General features: G+C 35.5%; 1 protein-coding gene across 4 annotated transcripts in view; it reads right to left on the reverse strand.

The window, feature by feature from the left end:
* Positions 1–17,209: 17,209 nt before the first annotated feature.
* LOC144971317 (rho GTPase-activating protein 6-like) overlaps positions 17,210–26,542 on the reverse strand; it is a 162,459-nt gene continuing 153,126 nt past the window's right edge. For 3 of the 4 annotated variants that reach the window (XM_078911962.1, XM_078911965.1, XM_078911964.1), the window contains exons 5-13: positions 26,037–26,244; positions 25,436–25,541; positions 24,721–24,925; positions 24,069–24,124; positions 23,609–23,759; positions 22,183–22,334; positions 21,553–21,732; positions 21,106–21,203; positions 17,210–19,988 (exon numbers count right to left, since the gene is read on the reverse strand). In XM_078911962.1, the coding sequence (XP_078768088.1) occupies positions 19,184–19,988; positions 21,106–21,203; positions 21,553–21,732; positions 22,183–22,334; positions 23,609–23,759; positions 24,069–24,124; positions 24,721–24,925; positions 25,436–25,541; positions 26,037–26,244 (1,961 nt within the window). In that variant the 3' untranslated portion in view covers positions 17,210–19,183. The remainder of the gene's footprint in view (positions 19,989–21,105; positions 21,204–21,552; positions 21,733–22,182; positions 22,335–23,608; positions 23,760–24,068; positions 24,125–24,720; positions 24,926–25,435; positions 25,542–26,036; positions 26,245–26,542) is intronic. The other variant, XM_078911966.1, reaches the window with a different exon arrangement.

Raw genomic sequence — 26,542 nt, forward strand, 5'->3', positions numbered from 1 at the left:
TGGGGACGAATATATTTGCTAATGAAATAGAAAAAAAAAGAGAGAGAGAGAGAGAGAGAGAGAGAGAGAGAGAGAGAGAGAGAGAGAGAGAGAGAGAGAGAGAGAGAGAGAGAGAGTTTAATAATAAAAAAAAGAGGTCGGGGGAGGATGGATGGGACATTTATCCCTCTCAACGTTCTGTAAAAAGAAGACGGAATTTAAAAAAAAAAAAGGGACGTTACCAGGATTCGAACCCACAACTTCGATTATGGTCAAACTTCCAGGGCAGACGACTAAACCATTCGGACATGACACCCACTTCGAAGTCGACGCATATTGTGTATATGTAGTAACAACTGATTTTAATGTTGGTTAGTTTTATGTTTTTATAGATATTTTATTAACTTTCCTTATTTCTATGTGCATCTGGAAACATTCCACATTCTGGAGTGTGGATAATTGTTTAAAAGAGCGGAGTTTCAAATATGCGTCTGGGGATAATGAAAATTCGTTATCCCCAGACAGGTGTCTGTGGATAACAAATTTTTTATTATCCCCAGACAGGTGTCTGGGGATAATCACAGCGTTAAGGGATTCACGGAAGTCTCTGGAGTGGGGAATATAGAAAGTGAAAGTAGGTATGAGGAGGTACTCCAAGTTTTTATTATTGGAACTGTGTTTTCAGTCTACCAGTGGACCGTATACACCGCTGTGTATTCAGTCCACCAGTGGACTGAATACACAGCTGTGTATTCAGTCCACCGGAAGAGATTATATGGGCTAAACTGTTTGACCGAGCGCGAGAAGGCGAGGCTAGCATAGCGTAACTGTAACCACAGACTACTAGGAGCAGACCAGACAACAGCCACTTTTTAGTGGCTATTCGTCCCTGGTTTGCTTTAAAAAGAAAATGGCGGCGCTCGACCTCTCGTGATCAGATTCTTTATGGGGGAGTAGATAATGAGTTCCCTATATGGCCATGTCAATCATGTAGACATCCTTTGATGATATAAGCCTACCCTTTGATGTCTGCAGTCGCCTTTTCGTTTTCTACGGTCACTCATGGCTAAACAGCCGTCAACAGCCGTCAACAATGAACTGTACCATCGTTGAAACACTGGAAGACGCTCATGGCATAGTTGCGTCACAATCACCATTATATTATCCAGGCACGGTTGATAGGTAAAATAGCCAAATTATGTTCTAGTTACATTTGAAACACACAAAGTACTGATCTCGTCTCATTGAGATATAAAGAATGCTATAAAAATCAAGAAAATCGACCGATAAATAAAAAAGTTGCTAAAAAAAGCTAAAATAAACAAAAGCAATTTTAAAAATCAAATTTATTCGTAAAACAGTTGGTTTCGAACCGATTTTGCTGAAATAAGGACCAATGTTCTTCTTTTTTCAAGCTGATTTCAACAATGCGACTTTCAAATTCCTCAGAATTATATTTTTTACTTTTAGATTTTAGCTTTTAGGCCTACTCAAAAGGTGTTATATTCCTTGCGTAACAACAGCGTAATACATCGACGGTGAGATTCACAATTCTACACTAATGGACGGTGGCGGTAGATCAAAGAGGTGTACCAAATTTATTTACCAACTACTTTTCTTAGTGCTAAAATTACAAAGTAATAATTTTGCGTCAGAAAAAATAACTCTCAAGTTCCTATCTCTTTATTACAATAAAATTGATACCACAAATGACAAAATCGCCCCACAAATAAGGGAGTTATAAATTATTCCTAATATTTTTTTAAAAGTTATTAATATAAACCCGATCATTGGAGTCAAGTCTAAAATGTACAAGTAAAAGTGTAGTTTAATATGTCTAATTTGGTTTATCATCATAAACCTGGCCTTTTTTTCTATTTTCCGTCCACAAATCAAGGTTAATCGAGCTCAGTCAAAGACATTCATATAGAGATTAAATCGCACAGCGTCCCTGGTTTCATACAAAAGAAAATGGCGGCGCTCGACCTCTCACTAGCCACTTTTGATGACGTTTTCCTATCTGTTGTCGTCTCTAGTCCTGTATTCTCTGTGACTGTAACCGGAGTGGGGTCAGTTAGGGGTTCGAACCACAGACTGTGTTATCTATAGTTTGAACTCCTTTCTAGGCATAATATTTTCTTTCTTTCTTTTTTTTTTTGTACTCCCTTGGCAAAAAGTTATTAATTTTCAACTTCAACGTTGATGTTTCTGCCTCCCACTTTGATACATGGTAAATGGTTTGTTTCTCTGAAGATAAACGCAGTGTATAAAAATATATGTGACAGTACACAACCTTGTCTGACTCCTCTTTTGATTTCAACATAATATGGTGACTGTACACCTTGTATTCTTATAGCTGCCCTTTGGTGCAGTAAAGGTTTATAATCAGCCTTTTGTGTCTTTCCCATCTAATCCCGTTCTTTCCCATCAACTCCCGTTCCTTCCAAGCTGAATGATACTATTACTAATTAAGATGCGATGGCCTGGGCTTAAAATAAAAAAGAAATTTTAAAAATCATAGGATTCCATAGGGGTTAGTTTTGCATTTATATTTCTCTTTATAGTAGCTGTGCAAAATCACCCTTAGATTTGAGGACAAAAAAATTTCACCGATAAAGTATTTAGCTAGAATTAGTAAGAATTAATAGACCAGAGCATTTATGTCACGCAATATCCACTTAATATGCTCAAAGTAAGTTATTAACCATTGTTTTGTAATAATATACGTAATGTTTATTGAATTTGATTTCTTTAATTGTAATGACTCATTCTATTGTATATTCTGATATAACATGAAAAAATACCACCAGTGTTACAATTCCTGCTGTGATCATATAATTGTCTGTGCAGGAACCTATCCCCGATAATGCAGAAGCATTTCAGAAGAAAAATTGTGAAACCACAGTGCGCCTCTAAGATAACATCATTAAATTAAGAAATCAATTTAATGAGTACATGCTTTATAAATATTATTGTACAGTTACATTCATTTTAAAGCATATTTTTCTGATAATATTATATTGTTATCCATATTTGTAATCCAACCAAAATGTTACAATTGATGTACATAGTTGATGCAGCATGCAAAATTTGATTATGAATGGTGTATTAAATTGGAGAGCTCAACATTTTGTTCTTCATTCTTGAATTCCTTGGGGGTCGGGGGTGGTCTTCTTCTACTGACTGTTGTGTTCCACACCCGTTCACACGCTTATACTGGGTGGGGTTCCTGACCTCCCATAGTGGGCAGGGAGGTACATACTGTGTCTTCTATCCCCTTATGTTTGTTTTCCAACATGAAGATATGAAGTGAATAGAAAAGTGCCAGAAGACAATAGAGAATAAAAATTTTTCGCGGCGGTGGTGGGGTTTGAACCTGCGACCTTATTGGTACGACAACTCCGCCTGGCAGGTGAGAGCGTGGCTCTACCGTGTGAGCTATCCACGAACACAAAAATATTCGTTTCAAACTCAAAGTCATTACTAGATCCCTCTCTCACCCACTTCTTGAGACCGCCGATTCGTTCGTACACCACCATCGCGAATAATTTTGACCAGCAGTTAAGCTTAATAGCCAATATTCTCAACACAAACATATAACATAGAAACGATTGAGACATTGAGTATGCTCCGGTGTATGGGGTGAATTTTAATTCAGAAAAGTGAGTGGAGCAGGCACTTATGTTGGTAACAACAAGATATGAAGTGAATAGAAAAGTGCCAGAAGACAATAGAGAATAAAAATTTTTCGCGGCGGTGGTGGGGTTTGAACCTGCGACCTTATTGGTACGACAACTCCGCCTGGCAGGTGAGAGCGTGGCTCTACCGTGTGAGCTATCCACGAACACAAAAATATTCGTTTCAAACTCAAAGTCATTACTAGATCCCTCTCTCACCCACTTCTTGAGACCGCCGATTCGTTCGTACACCACCATCGCGAATAATTTTGACCAGCAGTTAAGCTTAATAGCCAATATTCTCAACACAAACATATAACATAGAAACGATTGAGACATTGAGTATGCTCCGGTGTATGGGGTGAATTTTAATTCAGAAAAGTGAGTGGAGCAGGCACTTATGTTGGTAACAACAAGATATGAAGTGAATAGAAAAGTGCCAGAAGACAATAGAGAATAAAAATTTTTCGCGGCGGTGGTGGGGTTTGAACCTGCGACCTTATTGGTACGACAACTCCGCCTGGCAGGTGAGAGCGTGGCTCTACCGTGTGAGCTATCCACGAACACAAAAATATTCGTTTCAAACTCAAAGTCATTACTAGATCCCTCTCTCACCCACTTCTTGAGACCGCCGATTCGTTCGTACACCACCATCGCGAATAATTTTGACCAGCAGTTAAGCTTAATAGCCAATATTCTCAACACAAACATATAACATAGAAACGATTGAGACATTGAGTATGCTCCGGTGTATGGGTGAATTTTAATTCAGAAAAGTGAGTGGAGCAGGCACTTATGTTGGTAACAACAAGATATGAAGTGAATAGAAAAGTGCCAGAAGACAATAGAGAATAAAAATTTTTCGCGGCGGTGGTGGGGTTTGAACCTGCGACCTTATTGGTACGACAACTCCGCCTGGCAGGTGAGAGCGTGGCTCTACCGTGTGAGCTATCCACGAACACAAAAATATTCGTTTCAAACTCAAAGTCATTACTAGATCCCTCTCTCACCCACTTCTTGAGACCGCCGATTCGTTCGTACACCACCATCGCGAATAATTTTGACCAGCAGTTAAGCTTAATAGCCAATATTCTCAACACAAACATATAACATAACTTTGAGTTTGAAACGAATATTTTTGTGTTCGTGGATAGCTCACACGGTAGAGCCACGCTCTCACCTGCCAGGCGGAGTTGTCGTACCAATAAGGTCGCAGGTTCAAACCCCACCACCGCCGCGAAAAATTTTTATTCTCTATTGTCTTCTGGCACTTTTCTATTCACTTCATATCTTGTTGTTACCAACATAAGTGCCTGCTCCACTCACTTTTCTGAATTAAAATTCACCCCATACACCGGAGCATACTCAATGTCTCAATCGTTTCTATGTTATATGTTTGTGTTGAGAATATTGGCTATTAAGCTTAACTGCTGGTCAAAATTATTCGCGATGGTGGTGTACGAACGAATCGGCGGTCTCAAGAAGTGGGTGAGAGAGGGATCTAGTAATGACTTTGAGTTTGAAACGAATATTTTTGTGTTCGTGGATAGCTCACACGGTAGAGCCACGCTCTCACCTGCCAGGCGGAGTTGTCGTACCAATAAGGTCGCAGGTTCAAACCCCACCACCGCCGCGAAAAATTTTTATTCTCTATTGTCTTCTGGCACTTTTCTATTCACTTCATATCTTGTTGTTACCAACATAAGTGCCTGCTCCACTCACTTTTCTGAATTAAAATTCACCCCATACACCGGAGCATACTCAATGTCTCAATCGTTTCTATGTTATATGTTTGTGTTGAGAATATTGGCTATTAAGCTTAACTGCTGGTCAAAATTATTCGCGATGGTGGTGTACGAACGAATCGGCGGTCTCAAGAAGTGGGTGAGAGAGGGATCTAGTAATGACTTTGAGTTTGAAACGAATATTTTTGTGTTCGTGGATAGCTCACACGGTAGAGCCACGCTCTCACCTGCCAGGCGGAGTTGTCGTACCAATAAGGTCGCAGGTTCAAACCCCACCACCGCCGCGAAAAATTTTTATTCTCTATTGTCTTCTGGCACTTTTCTATTCACTTCATATCTTGTTGTTACCAACATAAGTGCCTGCTCCACTCACTTTTCTGAATTAAAATTTTTCCAACATGCTTTCTGTCTTTGTCTTGGAATGAGATTACTTGGTTTTGTTCGGGCTCTGGCTGGGAGGGAAACAGTTGAATGCATAGTTATTGTTTTGGGAGATGATATTTTTTTCCTTGTAAATCATCTCTCTGTTCTGTATTGTTATATTTGTTATTTTCGTATAATGTAAGCATTTGAGTGTATTCCTCTTTGTTTTGGATTTTGTGTTTGTGTCCGGATGAGACTTATAGGTGATCACAGACTAAGTACATGAGTGGTATTGTCTTGAAATCAACATCCGATCCCTATTTGTTCCCAGTTCCCCTTTGTCTTACTTTCTCTTGGGTGCTTTAATTGTAATTCTATAACTTTTTACCAACCCATTTTCTTCCTTTTTACTGGCGCTGATATGACCTAAATGTGTTGCAAGCGCCGTAAAACCCTTAAAAACATAAAAACAAACAAACGATATTTTTTTCCTTGTAAATCTGTTATGTATTATTATAGTTGTTAGTTTGAATGTTTAATGTACGATTTTGAGTGTATTCCTCTTTGTTGGGTTTTGTGCTTGTGACCGGATGAGACTTATAGGTGATCTCAAACTAAGTACATTGGTGGTGTGCTCTTGGAATCTACATCAAAACAAAACAAACACGCTTATAATCTCATCTATCTTATTCCATTATTCGTCCCTGGGTGGAGTCTTGTGTCCTCCCATGGTGGAAAGAGAGGTCTCTTGCTCTCTTATCCCCTTTATCCTGTTTTCCCTTACCATGTTGCTCTCCCATGACGGACAGGAGATCATTTCCCCCTATATCAGTTTTCTGAAGGTTTTTTTTTTCTGTCCTGGTCTTGGAATGTTTTTACCCGGTTACTGTTTGGCCCTTTCCGGAGTCCTTGGCTGAGAGGAAAACAGTCAAATTTTTAGTGTTTGAGAGGTGATATCTTTTTCCTTGTAAATCATCTCTCTGTCATGTACTGATCGTTATATCTTTGTTTGTAACATATCTTGTAAACATTTGAATGTGGTCCCCTTAGCGGGATCCTTTGCTGGTGTCTGGATGAGACTTTTAGGTGTTTTAAACTCAGTACATTGATTGTATGCTCTTGGAACACCTTTTCTTGGGTCCTTTAATTGTAACCGTATGGGTGGGGTTCCCGACCTCCCATAGTGGGCAGGGAGGTACTTGCTGTGTCTCCTATCTCCCTATGTCTGTTTTCCAATTGCTTTTTGTCTTTGTCTTGGAATGAGGTTTCTTGGTTTTGTTCTGGCCCTGGCCGGAGTCCTTGGCTGGGAGGGAAACAGTCGAATGTATACTTATATTTTTCATTGTACTGTTGTTTTATTTTTTGTTTGTTTTTTTTGGACATTTGATTTGTAAACATTTGAGTGTACTCCTCTTAGTGGAATCTTGTGCTGGTGTCTGATAGTATGCTCTAGGAATCTACATCTGTTCCCTATTTGAACCATTCCCCTATGTCTTACTTTTTCTTCAAGTCTTCTTAATTGTACATCTAGAATGTTTTTACTATTTAATTATCTTCCTTTTTACTGGCGCTGATATGATCTAAATGTGTTGCAAGAGCCGTAAAACCATTAAAAACAAAACAGGAACAAACAATTGTAACTGTTAGATTTTTTTACCATCCCTTTTTTACTGGCCCTAATATAATCCAAATGTGTTGCAGGTGCCATGAAACCCTTAAAAACAAACAATCATGTTGCTCTGCCTTTGTTCTTGATTGAGATTGCTCGGTGTGTTTTTTTCCTGGGCCTGCCTGGAATTCTTAATCAATAATCTCTCATGTGGTACAGAATCAAAAGCCTTCGGAAATCAAGATAAACACATCAATGCATTGATCACGATCAATTAACTTGGTAAAATCCTGCATCCCCTGTAAAATTTGAGTAATGAAATGATCTCTTTTGATCTAAAACCATGCTGGTTATCGTTTAGCATCGTTTGACTTTCAAGAAAATCCATTATTTGATCTTTCAAGATAGACTCCATAAGTAGTTTGCAGCATCCAATTTGCTGCCTTTTTATGAACTACAGTTACATTGGCTTGTTTCAATTCAATAGTAAGGATTCAAGAGACTAATTATATATTGTTGATAGTGGTATATATATATATATATATATATATATATATATATATATATATATATATATATATAATATATATATATATATAATACACAACACAGAAACAATAGCACCTTAAACAAAAGATCTGAACTGATGACAATGTGCAGACACTCTAACAAATTCAAGCTCAAAACGCAAAAGGCCAAATAACCCCCCCCCCCCCCCTTCTCCCCCCCCCTTCCCCCCCCCCCTCCCGACCCCATTATACCCCTCCTCCCCCTCTTCCCTCCCCCCCCCCCCCCCCAACCACATTCCACTACAATATCACTCACACACATACACACAACACACAACACACCTACACGCACAAACACACACACATACAAACACACACACACACACACACACACACACACACACTCATAATATTATAAACATGAGAGCACATCACAATACACATCAAAACTAATCACCACAACACAGCGAAACAACTTTAGTTTGGAGTTTTCTACGGACATGACAAAATGGATTATGCCGACTGAAGAAGTGTGAGAAACACACAGAAACGAGTCGTCTCGGCAAAAAATGTGAGTGAAAATTTACATTATATATTAGCTCTAACCACCATTATCGAGCGCTTTCGTACCTACAATTACCCACCAACACTCATATATATATATATATATATATATATATATATATATATATATATATATATATATATCTATATATATATATATATATATATATATATATATATATATATATATATATATATATATTATCACTGCGTCATGTTTATCAGTCTCAGTGATAACTTCGTCAAGTTGAATGGATTCAGGCACTCAGCCGTATCCCCAATGTCATGGACAGCGTGGCTCTAGTGATATACCCGTCTTTTAAGTATGGATGATAGGGGATTTTCACACATATTTTTGTTTTGTTTGTTTTTTTAAACAGTATTTTCATTAAAATTAGTTTTTAGTTTTTGTTAGCAGCTACAACTTTGACACATCTCTTTTATATTGTAGAAAGTCTGATGTTTCTATGAAGTTTAATTCGTGAGATATGGTTCAGTTTTGTATTGATTCTTTCTAAACAAATAGTATACGTTTATTATGCAACTATAATTTTCTAAAAAGTTCTTTTTTAAAAAAAAAAGGCCCGATCAATTATATTATAATATACATATTTAAAACAAGGAAGTGTTATACTTTTCATTTTTGAATGAATTATATCTTTAACATTTGTTGTTGATGTGTAGCTCTTAGATAATGAAGTGTTTAAGTGGTAGATGCATAAACCAACAAACCTTTCCATTTATACAAAGTAAAATACCGGAAGATCTACTAGATGACACTGGGTGGGGTACCTGGCCTCCCATAGTGGACAGGGAGGCACTTACTGCGTCTTCTATCCCCTTATATCTGTCTTCCAACTCACTGTCTTTGTCTTGGAATGAGATTACTTGGTTTTGTCCTGGCCCTAGCGGAGAGGGAAATAGTCAAATGTATAGTTAGTTTTGGGAGGTGATATTTTTTTTCCTTGTAAATCCTCTGTTATGCATTGTATCATGTTTTCTTTATATTATATACAATTTGTACAACATTTGAGTGTGTTCCTCTTAGTGGGGAGTGCTTGTGTCTGGATGAGACTTTTAGTGACCTCAAACGAAGTACTTTGATAGTGTGCTCTTGGAATCTACACCTGTTTCTTATTTGAACCAATTCCCCTTTGTCTTACCTTTTCTTGGTTGCTTTAATTGTAATTCTATAACTTTTTATATATCCCATTTTCTTCCTTTTTACTGGCGCTGATATGACCTTAATGTTTTGCAAGTGCCGTAAAATCCTTAAAAACATAAAAACAAAAATACTAGATCACACTTCACATGATTCACTCCCAAAAGTGAGCAAATTTGGGACTACCAATCTGGTCTAAAAACAAAACAAAACGAAAGTACCCAAATGCCGGCTCGAACCATGCGAACTTTCAAATCACAGTGCAATGGCGTTACCATTCGGCCCCCTGGCACCCCCAACCCCATAATTTAATATTCAAATGTAAATATACTTTGTGAAAATAGGTCAAACGAATATTTCACCGAATCCCCAGTTTGGTTACAAACCCCTAGAGGCAGTAAGTTTTAGTCCGTTCTAAATTATAAACAACGTTACACAACACTGATTACCACAAAGTCCACATTTTGTATAATTAGGTTCAAGGGTAAGTGGTAAAAACAAATAAATTTATTAGGTAAGGCGTAGAATAAAGGATGTCAAGTTTTTCTTTTTCTGATCTCAGTTTTGTTCTTTTCAGTTACATCATTTTAAGCATAGGCGAAAGTGATAAAGAAAATCTCCGACCATAAAAGTGAGAGACTAGCTAGTCCTTCCTCGGCGACTTTCTCCCATTCCCCATCTTGATATAAAACATCCACAGAGAAAAAGTCTTGTTAATCATGTGTTAATGCTAATTAACCTCCAAAATCGGCGTCTATCATGTTTGACACCCAAGTGCAATACTTATAATGGGCCAAGTTTAAGATTGGTGTAATGGACATGTATTTTGCGTCAATTTTTTAGAGTTCCCTTACAACAACGAGCCCATAAATAATTGGGTTATCAGACCTGCAAATAAGTGCACGTCTACCAAAACCAATGGCTATCTTCGACTTATGCAAACATCCAGAAGAACGTGCACATAAGCTGTTCATTGAATGCTTTATAATCTTCCGCTAGAATATTAACTGTTAAATTCTTTATAAATTATCGTTAGTTTTAGAGTCAAAGGGATATAACCCAACATTATCAAACGATCGGAGTGAATTTTTAATTCAGAAAAGTGAGTGGAGCAGGCACTTATGTTGGTAACAACAAGATATGAAGTGAATAGAAAAGTGCCAGAAGACAATAGAGAATGAAAATTTTTTCGCGGCGTTGGTGGGGTTTGAACCTGCGACCTTATTGGTACGACAACTCCGCCTGGCAGGTGAGAGCGTGGCTCTACCGTGTGAGCTATCAACGAACACAAAAATATTCGTTTCAAACTCAAAGTCATTACTAGATCCCTCTCTCACCCACTTCTTGAGACCGCCGATTCGTTCGTACACCACCATCGCGAATAATTTTGACCAGCAGTTAAGCTTAATAGCCAATATTCTCAACACAAACATATAACATAGAAACGATTGAGACATTGAGTATGCTCCGGTGTATGGGGTGAATTTTTAATTCAGAAAAGTGAGTGGAGCAGGCACTTATGTTGGTAACAACAAGATATGAAGTGAATAGAAAAGTGCCAGAAGACAATAGAGAATGAAAATTTTTTCGCGCGGTGTGGGGTTTGAACCTGCGACCTTATTGGTACGACAACTCCGCCTGGCAGGTGAGAGCGTGGCTCTACCGTGTGAGCTATCAACGAACACAAAAATATTCGTTTCAAACTCAAAGTCATTACTAGATCCCTCTCTCACCCACTTCTTGAGACCGCCGATTCGTTCGTACACCACCATCGCGAATAATTTTGACCAGCAGTTAAGCTTAATAGCCAATATTCTCAACACAAACATATAACATAGAAACGATTGAGACATTGAGTATGCTCCGGTGTATGGGGTGAATTTTTAATTCAGAAAAGTGAGTGGAGCAGGCACTTATGTTGGTAACAACAAGATATGAAGTGAATAGAAAAGTGCCAGAAGACAATAGAGAATGAAAATTTTCATTAGGATGGCTGATAATATGTTCTTTAATCGAACTATTAAAAGAGAATCAAAATATACTAATAGAATAGACCATTTTGACATTTCATTTGAAAGGTGCTGTCTCCGAATATTTAACAAAGTTAAAAATTGTAAGAAACATCCCCTCAATAACCCCATCACAGCATCTAATAGAAGTGACAGGGTTCTCTCCATCAAAACCAAAAGCCAAACACATAAATGTTCCTTTTCCCGACAAACATCAGATTATTCAATATGCAAGAATTGTGAACCTCCATCGTACTATTTATTTCATTTTTGTTGTTCTTAGCCGTAGATATGGTTTATTATTATTATTATTATTATTATTATTATTATTATTATTATTATTATTATTATTATTATTATTATTATTATTATTATTATTATTATTATTATTATTATTATTATTATTATTATTATTATTATTATTATTATTATTATTATTATTATTATTATTGTTATAATAATAATAATAATAATAATAATAATAATAATAATAATAATAATAATAATAATAATAATAATAATAATAATAATATTATTATTATTATTATTATTATTATTATTATTATTATTATTATTATTATTATTATTATTATTATTATTATTATTGTTATTATTACTACTACTATTATTATATTCTTCTTCTTTTTCTTCTTTCTTCTTCTCTTCTTCTTCTTCTTCTTCTTCTTCTTCTTCTTCTTCTTCTTCTTCTTCTTATTATTATTATCATCATCATCATCATCATCATCATCATCATCATCATCATCATCATCATCATCATCATCATCATTCAACAGCCCCAAAAATAGTTCTTCTGTCATTAAAACAGAATTTTCAGGTTTTTTTTTCTATTAAACGTTACGGTATCAAGTATCAAGTGTCTATAATATGTTTTTTATATCTTATAAGGTGACAACAAGAAATTATTGTCTTCAGAATTTTACAGTCAATTTGGAATGTCAATAACAAAAAAATACCATCAGGTTGAACAACCACAAAGAAGTGAAATAAGAGAAATATTGATTCTAGAATCTGGACAAAATATTGCGGCACATTCGACCATTGATATAACCAATATCCAAGGAAGACAAGCAAAATGTTAATTGTCAACTGATAAAAACATGGATAATTTCCCGTAACAAATTCGAACCGAGTTGTATGCAAGTTGTGAGTTATATCTATTGACAAGCGTCACACCACTCTATCTCCGATCTAAGGATACGAAAATAAAAAAAAATGTTTCTACTTGTTTTACCTTTAAATATATAAATAGAGCGAAAAAAACCCAAAAAAACTGAAGCATTAGAAATACTAAACACACACACACACACACACACACACACACACACACACACACACACAAAACAACCACTAACAAACTAAAAAAAACAACCCCAAAAACATCTCTCCCCCCACCAAAGTCCCCCCCCCCAAAAAAAAATAAAACAAAAAACAAAAAACAAAAAAAACAACAAAAAACCCCCCCAAAATACCCCCCCCCCCAAAAAAAAAAAAAAAAAAAAAGAAACAAAAAAACAAACCAAACAAACAAAAAACATCCCCCCCCCCCCCCCAAATGAAATAATTTAAAAAATAACAAAACAAAAATAAAATTAAAAAAAAATGTAAAAAGCATCTCGCGGGAAAAAACCAATCCAGTCGACTATTTCCCGTTGAGAAAAAGACTCCGCAGGCAGTGTCCATGTAAAACCCAAAGGAGCCCATTCAAGCCAAATGATTTAGATGGGATAGAAGGATAGCAAACATGTGGACCGATGTGAAGAATCAACCGGCACAATGGCAGTGTACGTTCTTCCACCCAATGGAGAGAAATGGAGAGAGAGAGAGAGAGAGAGAGAGAGAGAGAGAGAGAGAGAGAGATCCCCAACGAAACATGTATCTGACATTTCCCGTTTTGCAAAAGCTCAAAATCAGAGCCTTGGTAAAATCGAATTGTGTCATACCAAAGCGACAGAGAAAGCCCAGTGAACGGAGACAACTGATAGGGAGATTACAAATTAGATTAGGAGATTCCTCACCCAGTAAGCGTTGATTGTTGATTGCGTAGATTGGTGATTGCGTAGTTTCGTGGCTATTGAAGATTCAATTGGCAAAACTACTTAGGTCACAGGAATTAGTTTTGAGAAAATGGTGGCTAAAGTTTGGATTCAGCTCACGAGAGTATACAAACAATAAAATGGTAGTAATGAGGTACCTGACTTAAATTATGTTTATCATAAAAATAATTAGTGAGTGAACTAAGGTGCTTAAATTTTAAGTCTGTAATTTAGAAGCTGAAAAATTATAACAATGTCAATTAAGTAGTTTTAGTACTGGGGTCTTTAATTGAAAACAGAGTGGAGGGACTCCGTTTGACTGTCTTGTAACATCCCAATTGACTCCCATCATAGTATACTGTGTATGAAATCGCCTCAAATTGATATTATGTCGTGATGATTTCGATGTTTAAATTTGATTTTATAGTCACAGAATATGAAGTGTGGGTTAACTTTATTTATCTTTTTTGGAGACAATCACCCTCACCTCATCTCATTCTCCTGATCGAAGTGGTCGTAGAGGAGACATAAGAGATGACTTTGGAGTAAGGGACCTCCATCCAGATCTGTCCTCAGCTTTCCTCATTAGTGTTGGGTAGTAGTACATCCTTGTCCATTCCTTTATCTTATCCACCCAGATCTCTGTTTGCCGCCACTCCTACTCCTTCTGCCTTCCGCCAAGGTCCCATGCATAGTGGTTTATGCCAATGTCTCATAGCGAAAAACATGACCAAACCAAGTCAATTTTGTTATTTGGACTGTAGACAGAAACAGGAGGAATTCATGTGGTCCTGTTATAAAGACAACTCTTCTGTTAACCTCTTCATTCGGCACATGGTCTGTCCAGATAATGCCCAAAATGCACTTATAAGCATCTGTCTTCGAATGAGTGTATCCTTTTTAAAAAAGGATGTCTGAGGTTAATGCCCAATTTTCACAAATTGAGACAGAGGGAAGAAAAGTTGTAAAGTCACAACTTCCACTTTCCGGTTCCAAAATCATTGGAAGTCTGTATGTAACCAGTTCCTCCGAGGACTAATAAGGTAGCATGACTATTTAGTAGCAGAATGTATAAGCAGATTTTAAGGATTACAGGAGGTAAAAGAGCGAGGATGGATGATCTTTATTGACGACCAGCATAAATCTAGACTAGAAAATAAGATGCCATCACTCTGAAAACCGAAAATCATTTACACAAGGTATGGATTCAGTCCTGAGGAAGAGTGGTTTACACTTCAAATGAGATAGGAACCAATTTTTGACATCACAATGTGTTCCCCATAGACACCGATTTTAAAGAGGTGATAACTAATTCAAATCTCATAATATATTTCAAGACAATTTTCTTTAAACTAACATTTTGGCAGCTGGTTCATAACGACATAAAAACCGGTTTTGGGGCAAAAGGTTCCATTTGGACCAACATCAAATGTAACGGATAATCAAGGCAACAAACAAAAGTTTATTTATATATATATATATATTTTCAACAGGAATTTATTAAATTTTGTATAATTTATACATCATTTTTACAACATTGTAATCATTGCAGCAAATATAACGCAGTAACGTAACATGCTATCAATATTGCAACATTATCATTGACCTTTTAAAGGCGAGACTGAATTTCCTTCATATCGAACCGTTTTGACCAAGCGTGCAGTGACAGCGATGTACTTTGGGCTGTTTTGGTCTTTGTCTGTCTATCTGTCTTTCAGTTTGGTGGCCTGTTGCCCCTCTCTCTCTCTCTCTCTCTCTCTCTCTCTCTCTCTCTCTCTCTCTCGCCCCCCCTCTCTCTCTCTCTCTCTCTCTCTCTCTCTCTCTCTCTCTCAGTGCATGTGTGATAACGGTTATATAAGATTTCAAGATAAACTCAAACCCTCGCCTCTATAGGGTTAAAGAAGATACAATGAGATGATTTAAAAACAGTTTGATAGGAAAAGTTGAACATAGTTAATAATTATTACACCAACAAAGTGCTTTTGGCAATAATTTTGATTTTATGTTATACTGTATATTATGGAAGATGAACGTTAGTTTTAGGAAAGAATAGTTAAGAGTAAAGAAGTAAAGATATCAGGTTACTGAAATAAGTAATAATAATTATAAGAAAAATCATAATCGCATTGGTAAAAGTTTTTCTCTCTAACAAGCAAAACTTTCCTTTTGATATTTTTATCATTACTTCTCTTTGAGGTAGGTAGAATAAAATATAGAAAAAAAGGCAACAAAATAAAATCAAAAGCAGTAAAATGCCCTAAGGAAGATGCGTAGATTCGTAGATACATATTTACAAATCGTAACATATTATAAAATTGTGTCGTACTCTGGAAAATACACGTTTTTCAATCTTGGCCAGAAATCTCGGCCTTCAAATATCGATCGATTAAGATGACCCTAATCTTGGCAAAAACTATAAATCCTGGGACTATATCCGTCCTAGCTTTGAGAGTTTTTGCCAAGATGAGGGTCATTTTAATCGATCGATAAAATTTGAAGGACGAGTTTTCTGTCCGAAATGTTAAATACTGGATTTTTCCAGAATGCGACAGTATTGGTGTTATTAAGTGAAAAATAGGTTATATAAAATTCATACACAGAATATTTCAGATTTAAGACATGTTACTTTTTATCAACACATTTTATTGCACTTGTATACAAATGAAATTTCATATCGCTTTGTTGACTTTTACTAAAGTCCCAATTGAATTATGTTTCAATGTTTCATTCATTAATTGTTACAAAACATAATTATGTCACTTTGTGTGTTTATTACTGCACATGAAAGGCTTTGTAGAAAACTTTGACAATATTTTGTGACAAATTGAAGACGTTCTTTGATTTAAAAAATATTTTAACAATACATGACTTATCTGATAAAAGTGTTTTTCGTGTTCAAACCTCCCATGCTGAAAATAGAGAATTTATTGAACTCATGAGTAGAATGAAATTGACTAAAACAATTCGTCAATTATTTTCTAAATTTATCAATTCAAAACTCTTCACCCAACTTTAATTGTCATAATACGTTTAACTCGTAGAAAGTCGTACAATCTTAAAAATATGTATTTACTATAATGAAGAGTACCGACGTGCTTAAAAAAACATGTTTATAATGAATACACGACACTACCTGTCGGATGTAAAACAGGAGAATAGAACAGTTGACAAATTCTCACAAAGGAAGTCAATGGTTGATCAACTTTTTAATTGACCTAAGATTTAATTCAAAAGTCGATGATCAATTAGGAAACGGCATACTTACTAACAAAAACGATGTTCCATGGTTTTCCAATGCATTCTTATACTTATAAAGACGACAAGTAATGCCTTTTTTCATCCTACGACGATTCATCTAAATAATCCAGATGCTGCATCTTGAATACAGTAACAAATGTAATAGAATGGCTTATGTATATGCAAAAAAAGACAACCAAAAAAAAAAAAAAATAGTCGAAAGAAATATTGAAAACAATAATGAAAAGACAAGACAATTGTAAATTCTCATTCAAATGGTTTTGATTTCAATTGTTTTCAACATTTTAAAAAGGTAACATGTTGTGTACACTGGATTTTAAGGGTCTGACGCCATGAAGTTGACATATCGATGAAGCGTTTTCAAGACTATGACAAAATTCAGTAATTCTTTTCGCAAAACCCTTTTATTTATATTTAAACGATACGGTCAACTGACGACATTTTTTTTTTGGTTGCACAATTGAATATCGAGTGAAAATGCAATAAAATGCTTCTTTACTTTTATATTATGCTCTATACCAAAAACAGCAGTCAATAGAAAAATTAAATTTCAGCGCGCAGATGGTATGGGGTAAAGGAAACTGTTCAATGCCAATAATATAAAGAATTATGATATGTGACCACAAAATATCCATAAACATAATATTATATAAACGCTCTATTTGCATAGTAAATTTATAACGTTGTAATATTCTATCTGGCTCTGTCAAGAGCACAAGAGTATTACTGATTTGCAGACATTCGTATCTGGCCACATTCTGCGTTATTCCCCCTCCAACCTCCACCCGTCGTACAATTAACCCCCCCCCCCAAAAAAAAAAAAAAAAAAAAAAAAAATTAAACAAAAACAAATAGAACACCCCGCCCCCGAAAAAAACACACAAAAACAAAATATAAAAAAAACAGAACAAAACGGAACTAAAACAACGTATCAAGGCAGTATCTGATCTGGCGATTTGATGTTTTCATACTTTGCTATACCCACGAGTTAGAAATCCACCCCCTATTTGTAGTTTGAAGGCATGTCATCTACTTAAAAAATTCTATATAATCCTAATTCTGAATTCGTCTATATTTGAGGGGGTGGCACACAGATGAAAAATGAGTTTATACTCTTTTAAGATCAATTTGGCAACTTAGAATCACCGTGGAAAAGCTTACGTTCCAAAACCCTCGCGGTATAGTTCTATAAGGCTAGGAAGGCAAGTATTTTCGTCTTTAATTCACTAAATGAAAAAAATAGCGTTTTCTTTGCCAAAGGATGAAAAACAGACTTGATTAGATTTTGAAAGTCACTTCCTCATTTAAGTTAACAAAGTAAAGCATGTCTGTGGACGTCACTATGACTAGATAATACAGACAGGATGAAAACTGAGAAGATGACATCAAATGATTTCCTGTGTACAAACAGCCGTTCATTAACTACTCGTATTATAGCTTTTAAAATAACAAGAAATTCTGGGTTATATTTTCAAACTTTCAACTACTGTGTTCAAAGATGTATAGCCATGCAAAAACAAACAAATCGGAGATACTACTGGATTGATTCACGTTGAAGAAAGGGATAAAATGGCGTTTTCGAAGCAGTTGATATTAAGTTTCAAGTTATTGTTTTTCCTTTCAAAAGTCATTAAAATGATCTTTTTCTTTATTCAAGACTATTTCTAAATAAACTCTCTTTTTCCCATCTCGTTTTAATAAACGAAAAACAATTCCATTTCAAAAATATCCTAAAATATAGCAAAGTAACCTATATATTTTCAAGAGTCGTTTTTCTATACTAAATCTAATCACAACTGACAGCTTTTGATCATTTAACTTTGTTATATTCTTAGTACATGGTATCTTTTAATTCATGAAGAGAAAGTTATATTTCTAAACAGGTAAATGATATGAGTAATACCTGATAACAAAAGCATAGTAATAGACGTGACTGTTCAAAAATCATTAAATAAAAAATGGATAAGTAAATATTTTTTTTAAAAAAAAGGAGAAAAATAACAGAAAAAAACCGCAAACATACAAGCAAAAAAACCCGAAAACAATCCTAACCAGCCCAACAAATTCAATACACATCGTGATTAACAGGTAATTGTTTGAGCATTAAATTACAGCAAATTATTCACTCAACAATACTGTAATGCTTATCACATCAACAAAAATTAGGTATAAGAAACTAATTAAAAAAAAAAAAAGTAAGATAAATATGGTTATTTCGATGAATAAATAGTGTGTCATTCATTTTGATTTCTTTTTACACAAGAGTTTCTTGCTCAGCCTCAATGTTTCTCTTTTCTGACGCCATCATCTCCCAATGGCGCCACCTTTCTTTTTCCCATTCTACTGTTCCTTTGGTTTGGTTGTTGTCGTTATAATCCTCAGAATGAGATTGGCTCGGTTTGATAGGGGAAGGGGAGGGAATAAGGGTTGATGAGGACGACGCTGATCTGACTAAAGGTTTGGGAGAAGCACCCCTGGAGGCAGGTGGTGTTGGTAAAGCCCAATAACCTGAAAGATTATTTCCATCAGAATCTCTGTGACTGTTTTGTGAGGATGAAAGACAGCTGCTCACGCTAGAATTACTGCTCTCCCGAAGGTAAATTGGTCTTGGAATGCTGAGATTTTGGCTGTAGCTTTCAGAGTACGGACGTTCACCTGAACTAAGATCCATACGATTACGAAGAACGATTTCCGTTGACGTATCAGGAGAGGAGTCAAGAGGCAACTGTAAAATGGGAATACGATTAGGGGTAGGGCTGGGATATCCTGTCACCATGTCTTGGTGAATGCAGGGGTGTGTGTTGGACGGGGGTATTTTCAGGTCATGAGTCGATGAGTTGGCGTAGGAATCAGAGAAATGAGTTGCTCGAGTTTTCGACAAAGGAGAGTCAAGGTTGTCCTCGACACTTTTTGTGACTCGGAGAGGACGCTGTGATGCAGATGTTTGATTCTTTGCGTACGCAAAAAAGTCAGCATCACTGTTCATGGCATGTGAAAGAATTGGACTTCCCGTGGAATCTTCAAAAACGCTGCACATTGATTCTGGATCAGCCTCAATTCTGTTTTTAAAAAAAGGAAAAATATGACAAACTATCATAAAGAGAAGAACAAATGAAGGAAAACATTTTAAAAAATCAAATCTGGTGAAAGAGTTACAATATCACATGGGTGGGAAAACCAAATATGAAGAAGTCTATTTTGCAGCCATTTGTTTCTGACTTAATTTTGAAATGTATCCGTCAAACATGATTTTAAGTGGTCCATTTCCAATATATTGAATACCACTCGTTGGTGTCACAGAGAATCAATGAACTGATTAATAATAATAAATAATAATAATAATAGATCTTTATTGTCCACAAATATGGCAATTTGTCATTTAGTTACACTTGTCATAACGTTATATGATAACTATAACATTGAACAGACACCTCACTCCTACCCATTCTCTCTCTCTCTCTCTCTCTCTCTCTCTCTCTCTCTCTCTCTCTCTCTCTCTCTTCCTCTCTTTCTTTCACGCATGCGACATACACAACATCAACATTTTCATTTCATTTTCAATTCGTTACATTCTTGGCAATTCAACACCAAATATTATCATCATTATCAATTGGTCACTTCATCTAGCCTAACATTAAACAAATTAATCAGTCAATCAGTCAACGCATCAATCCTTGGTTTTGCTGTACCATATGAAATATTCAACATTTTTATTGCTGATGGAACGAACGTTGATTTATACTTGTTAGTTCCACATTTAATCTGACAAAAACTTCTCCCAGATGGCAAAATATCAAATTCATGGTATAAAATATGTTTTTTTATTGTTGGTAATTGAGAATGCTTTCCTTTCTATTGCTTTTCCATGAATTCTTTCTACTTCATCAACAGGATGAGGTTATATAGACGTTACTTTTTGGTATTAATTTGATACTTACCAGGTCTCATTAAGTTACCATCTTACTAGTTTTTACGAGAGAAAATGATTCTTAAGTTAAGGGGGAAATACATTTAAACGAGGCTTTAATAAGAAAAAATCTTTATCACAAGCGAAACCAAAAAAGAAAGAAAGTAAAAAAATAATAAACGAAATATAAAATGGATAGGTAACAATATAAAAAGAGAAATAAATTGGAAAAAAAGGAAATCATCGTCATGAAATACTATATTACTTACTGGTTTTGGTTTGCTAATTGTTTGAGTATTCTATCAGCTGTTTCCTGGTCTGAATCAACTATCAATCTCAGGACATCATCTCTAAGACTTCCGGAGATCTGTGGGAAATATATAACGTTACGTTGAGATTGTAATGAACAAATATTCCTTGGTTTAGTTTTACGATCTTAGAGCGAATGATGATAATACCAATGGCCAATATAAACATTTAAGGGGCATATGACTTTTAAGGGCAAATATGAAAAATGGGACAAAATCTATTTTTTGAAAACAGTTATTTTATATTCGTCAAAATAGAACGTTTCCAATCAATGCTGCCCCATTCTTCAACAACCTCCCCAGAAAATAGGATAAGCACAAAATCCAAGGACAGGAATTTATTATTATTGCCTTTCATGCAATTTATTTTGTTATATTATGCCATAACCTTGTTGGTGAAATACTCACCTCATATAGTTCATGATTACAGTCAATCATTTCCTTCACTACTTCAATCACTTCTTTACTTTCTTCAACGCTCTCTGCTGATTCAAGGCCGTGGTCTTTGTCCATAGATTTTGTTCTATGGAGAATGTTCGGTCCAAAGAGAGTGGCTAGATTATGCGAATCCATTTTATTTCCTGGTACCTGCCAAAGAAAAAGGAATAGCTTTAAATTATAAACCAAAAATATAAGAATCTCGTTCTTTTAATAACATCTTGAGCAGAGAAATTAAAGAAAAAACAAAAGTAAAATAATGATAATTTTGCGTATTTTAAGTATAAATCAAACATTGTCATAATCGGACCCCAGGGATATTGTTTTGGCGTTTGTGAAAATAATAATAATAATAGTAATAATAATAATAATAATAATAATAATAATAATAATAATAATAATAATAATAATAATAATAATAATAATAATAATAATAATAATAAGAAGAAGAAGAAGAAAGAAGAAGAAGAAGAAGAAGAAGAAGAAGAAGAAGAAGAAGAAGAAGAAGAAGAAGAAGAAGAAGAAGAAGAAGAAGAAGAAGAAGAAGAAGAAGAAGAAGAAAAAATAAAAATATTACGTAAAAACGGAAACTCAACAAACCTTTTCTCCCTTTTCATTGAGCGAATCTCCTGCAAACTGGCTGACAGTGGCTAGAAACTGTAGCAATGCCCACAAAGTGTCTCGGTTGGCGACAGGCAGCATGGATATCAATAGTTGCATGGCAGCCGATCGTTTATGTTCATTCGATAACCCTGAAAAAAAATAAGACAGTTGTACGTTTTAAGACTAACCGTAAGTTTTGAGAATTCACTTCATACCTACAGCAACATTCTCAAGTATTTGTAATCTAAAACGTTCTTTTTATAAAATGGCAAATAAGTCCTTTAAAAAGGTCTATCAATAATATATTTTTTAATTGAGCTTTTATATGGCGCAATATCCACTAAACGTGCTCAAAGCGCTTTACAAGGGGACCCTGGACAACAGCAACACTTAACATGTAGGACCAGACATGACGCCTGCTAGGCGATATTACATTTTTTTCGGACAGAGAAAACGCTGTTTACGGCGAAGAACTCATTTACACCTGAGTACGGTGGGAGAATGAGAGTAAAGAGCCAAGGACTCAACTATGCGCCGAGCGAGGCTCGAACCCAGGACTTTCCGATCCGAAAGCGAGTGTCATACCACTAAGCCACATAGCGCACCAATCATAATCAATTTAGGGACCAATCATTGTGCGGCTATGTGGTATCGGACCGGAAGGTCTGCGTTTCGAGTCCCGCTCTGAGCTCTGAACTCACATTCTCTCAACCTACTCAGTTGCAAAATGGGTACCTGGCTTTTAAACAGTGTTGTGTCTGTCGCACAACATTGTAATATCACTTAACAGGCGTCATGTCTCTCCCTACGTGTTAAACGGTGCTACTGGCTAAGGATCACTTGTAAAGCGCGTCGAGCATGATTAGTGAATATTGTGCAAAATACATGTTCGAGTTTTTAAAAACGGTATTATGTTGGTGTAAACCTGATTTTTATAAAAGAATTTTAAGCTGAACTTATAAAATATAAATTCGAATAAATGCTCCCATTGAGGACAACGGGTCTCATTTCGTAAATTAATAAAACAAGATAAAACAAAACTATACACACCCCAAAAGCAAGCACACAAAAATAAACTAAATGAAAAAAAAACTAATATCCAATCAAAATAATCCCCTATCCCTCTAAATCCCAGCCCCCTCCCCAGAAAACAATACGAAACAAAACCTAGAAATATAAAACAAAAAACTAGTACTAATTCTGGTCATTTCTTTATATAGTTCAAACTGACATAATACAGCATAATAATACAGTACGTGGCAACCACATAATATATTCTTTCTTTACAATACCTACACTTGCTTTCCCAGCGTAAGTTGCATTCATTAATACAGAAGAACATGCATTGTCTGCTCAATGAATTTAGAAAGAAATATAAGTCATTCTACATATTGTTTTTTTTTAAAGCATCTAAATTTCTCACTTTTTGCATGAAGGAAAGGTAGATACAGCTCTCTTGTTAGTAAAGGCTCTGGCAAATCACGGAAGTATTCTTTAAGAAGTGCGCCTACATCATGGGGATGGTGCTCGTCTCTAAGATCAACATCGTTACCGCTGTCAAACTCTTCACGGAGCTGAAAATAGATTTAAATAGAAAAGAAAATACGTGTGAGAAATGGGACACGAGACAAAACATTTTATATTACGTAATTTGAAATCAAGAACATTTATTATTATCTAACATTTTAAGGTGCATCATTAACTGATGTCATATCATAAGAATTCCGAGAACATGATTGTTCTCCACATTCCATACTATTAGTATCAGTATTTTATGATAAAATGTGTGGTAAAATAATATATTAATTTGGATCAAAACATTCAATTATTATTAAAAGTTAAAAGTAAGTAAATAAATCAATAAAACGAAAATTATCATTTACCTCTTTTACTCTCTTCTTAGAGCAGCCAACTCGAAAAATTCCTAGTGTTTGTAGACCTGAAAAGTTAGAATTTTAAAAAAAATTCAATCACCATTATGACAAGATTGTATCAAAAGTCAAAGTCCATATTATGTCACATTTGTTCCAAAAAAAAAAAAAAGCTTAAAATTAACCAACGTTATGAAATATCATAAAAATCAATAACCTTGAATTCATCAATCGATATATTAATGTATATTTTCCTATTTCAATAAGTAAAAACAGGGACCACACAGACGTACTTTGAAAAAAAACAAACACGTTTTAAATATTTAGGCCAGAAAACTCGTCCCTCAAATATAAATTGATTAAAATGCCATCTTGTAAAAAAATTCTCAGACCTTTTTCCTTGAATATAAAATGTACTTGACAGGTTAAAATTTTATTAATGAATTGGAGGGAAAAAATATTTCTAAACCATCATAAATCATGATTTCGAACAGCGCCAGAAAAGAATTCGTATAAAACATTACAATAATTTCAGTCTTTTCTCTCCTCAATATGTTGCATTTATTTTGAACAACTAACTCGGGATCATAATTTCAAACCATAATCGGAGCTTTCTGATTATCCACAATATTTTTTCAGCATGTGAAAAAGTGAGAACACGTACCGTATGTCTGAATGTGTCTGAAACACGTTTTGACAAGATTTGGCACTTGGAGCTCTCCTTGGTTAGCGGAAAGTATTCTGTCTGTCACAGCACTGGAGAGTCGTGACGTAGGACATGACGCAGACAGGGATAAAGCATCGATAAGGCTGGAGCTGGTATTTCTACTGGATTCCGACTCGGACAAACTGTCCGAACTAGCTGCTCTCTGGAATATAAAAAATAAATCACGGATAAATAAGACGTTTTATTAATGCAACAATACAAATGTTCACATAACGGGACGATTTTTAATATACATGGATACACATACTGACTTGTTGCAACACGAGATATTAATTAACATGAATAAAAAATTACCAGCCACACATATACACACACAACGACATGTAAGCACATAAACACTCATACACACATACACTCATTCACTCACACATACACACAAACACACAAATTAAACCAAAACAAAACAAAACAACAAAATAATATAAACAAACAAAACCAACACGTACACATCCGTCGAAATCCAGAAATAAAGAGAGAAGAGTATGATGGATCAGGCCATCTTATTCTGAAAACCAATTAAACTAAGGGTCAAGAGTACTAGGGTTTTAATTCGGTCACAGTCAATTGTATGTGTGTTCCAAAGACATTGCATAGCACCAGCATATATAAAGTGGCTCTAAATTAAAACTAATTAAAATTATTTGTTATTTACCTTATATGAAGGAACGGTTAGAGTGTCTTGGCGTTGTACACCCATCGTTCCATTTTGAGTGCTGCCGCTTTTATCCAACGAGCCTTGGGACGAACTGCTCGATTTCCTATGGACGAGATATTACAGTATTCACCATAAACATTGCGTCAATCAAAAAGGCATTTATGCAAGATTTAAAAAAAATATGAACGAAAGTAGATGCAGGTATGATACCACCCCAGCAAAAAATATATAAATAAAACATACCAAAAAAAAACAACAAAAAACAAAACAAAAACAAAACAAAACAAAAACAACAACAAAAATACAAATAAACAAACCCCCCCCCCCCCCCCCAAAAAAAAAAAACCAACAAAGAAACAAAGAAATATTTCTCTCTTTTTTAAAAACGGTGAAATGTTGCGGCTCCGTGACAATATTATATAGAAGGAACAAAATTAACGTCACTCAGCCCATTTAAATGATTAGTTTTCACAAACTTCTATAAATCCGACTATAAACGTTTAAGGTTGCACATAGAATTGTACGTTATTATCGGCTGGTAGATGTTGTGAGTCTTTTACCTAAACACATAGCATCGATGTAAAAGGTTAAATCTTACCGCGTGGATCTCGGTGTTGTCGAGTTCTCTGCCCATTCTGTTCTAATCTTAGCAGCTGGCGATGCTGCTGCAGAGGCTGAAGTGGTGTTGGCTGTTGCTGTTGCTGCTGCTGTTGCTGTTGATGCCATCTTCCACCTCTTCTTCTCCATCTCTCTGTCGTTCTTGATACACTTGGTTATAGGAATTCCAAATACTAAACCGGATGATTCTGTGGTAAAGTTATCGATATTGAGGTTTATTATTAAGGGACAAGATTGTGATCACTGATAGGTGAGTTTGTGTGTGTGTGTGTGTGTGTGTGAGAGAGAGAGAGAGAGAGAGAGAGAGAGAGAGAGAGATAGAAAGAAAGAGAGAAAGAAAAACAGAGAGAGAGAGAGAGAGAGAGAGAAAGGGGGGGGGGGGGGGGGGGGGAGAAATGGAAAGAGAAGGAATGATATCATCACAAATAAATATGACTGTACAAAATAAACAAAAAACAAAACAACAATAAATACCCCCCCCCCCTT

Source organism: Berghia stephanieae, chromosome 4 (genome assembly GCF_034508935.2).
Source record: "Berghia stephanieae isolate SIO BIC M18660-M18661 chromosome 4, UCSD_Bste_1.3, whole genome shotgun sequence".
Lineage (NCBI taxonomy): Eukaryota > Metazoa > Mollusca > Gastropoda > Nudibranchia > Aeolidiidae > Berghia > Berghia stephanieae.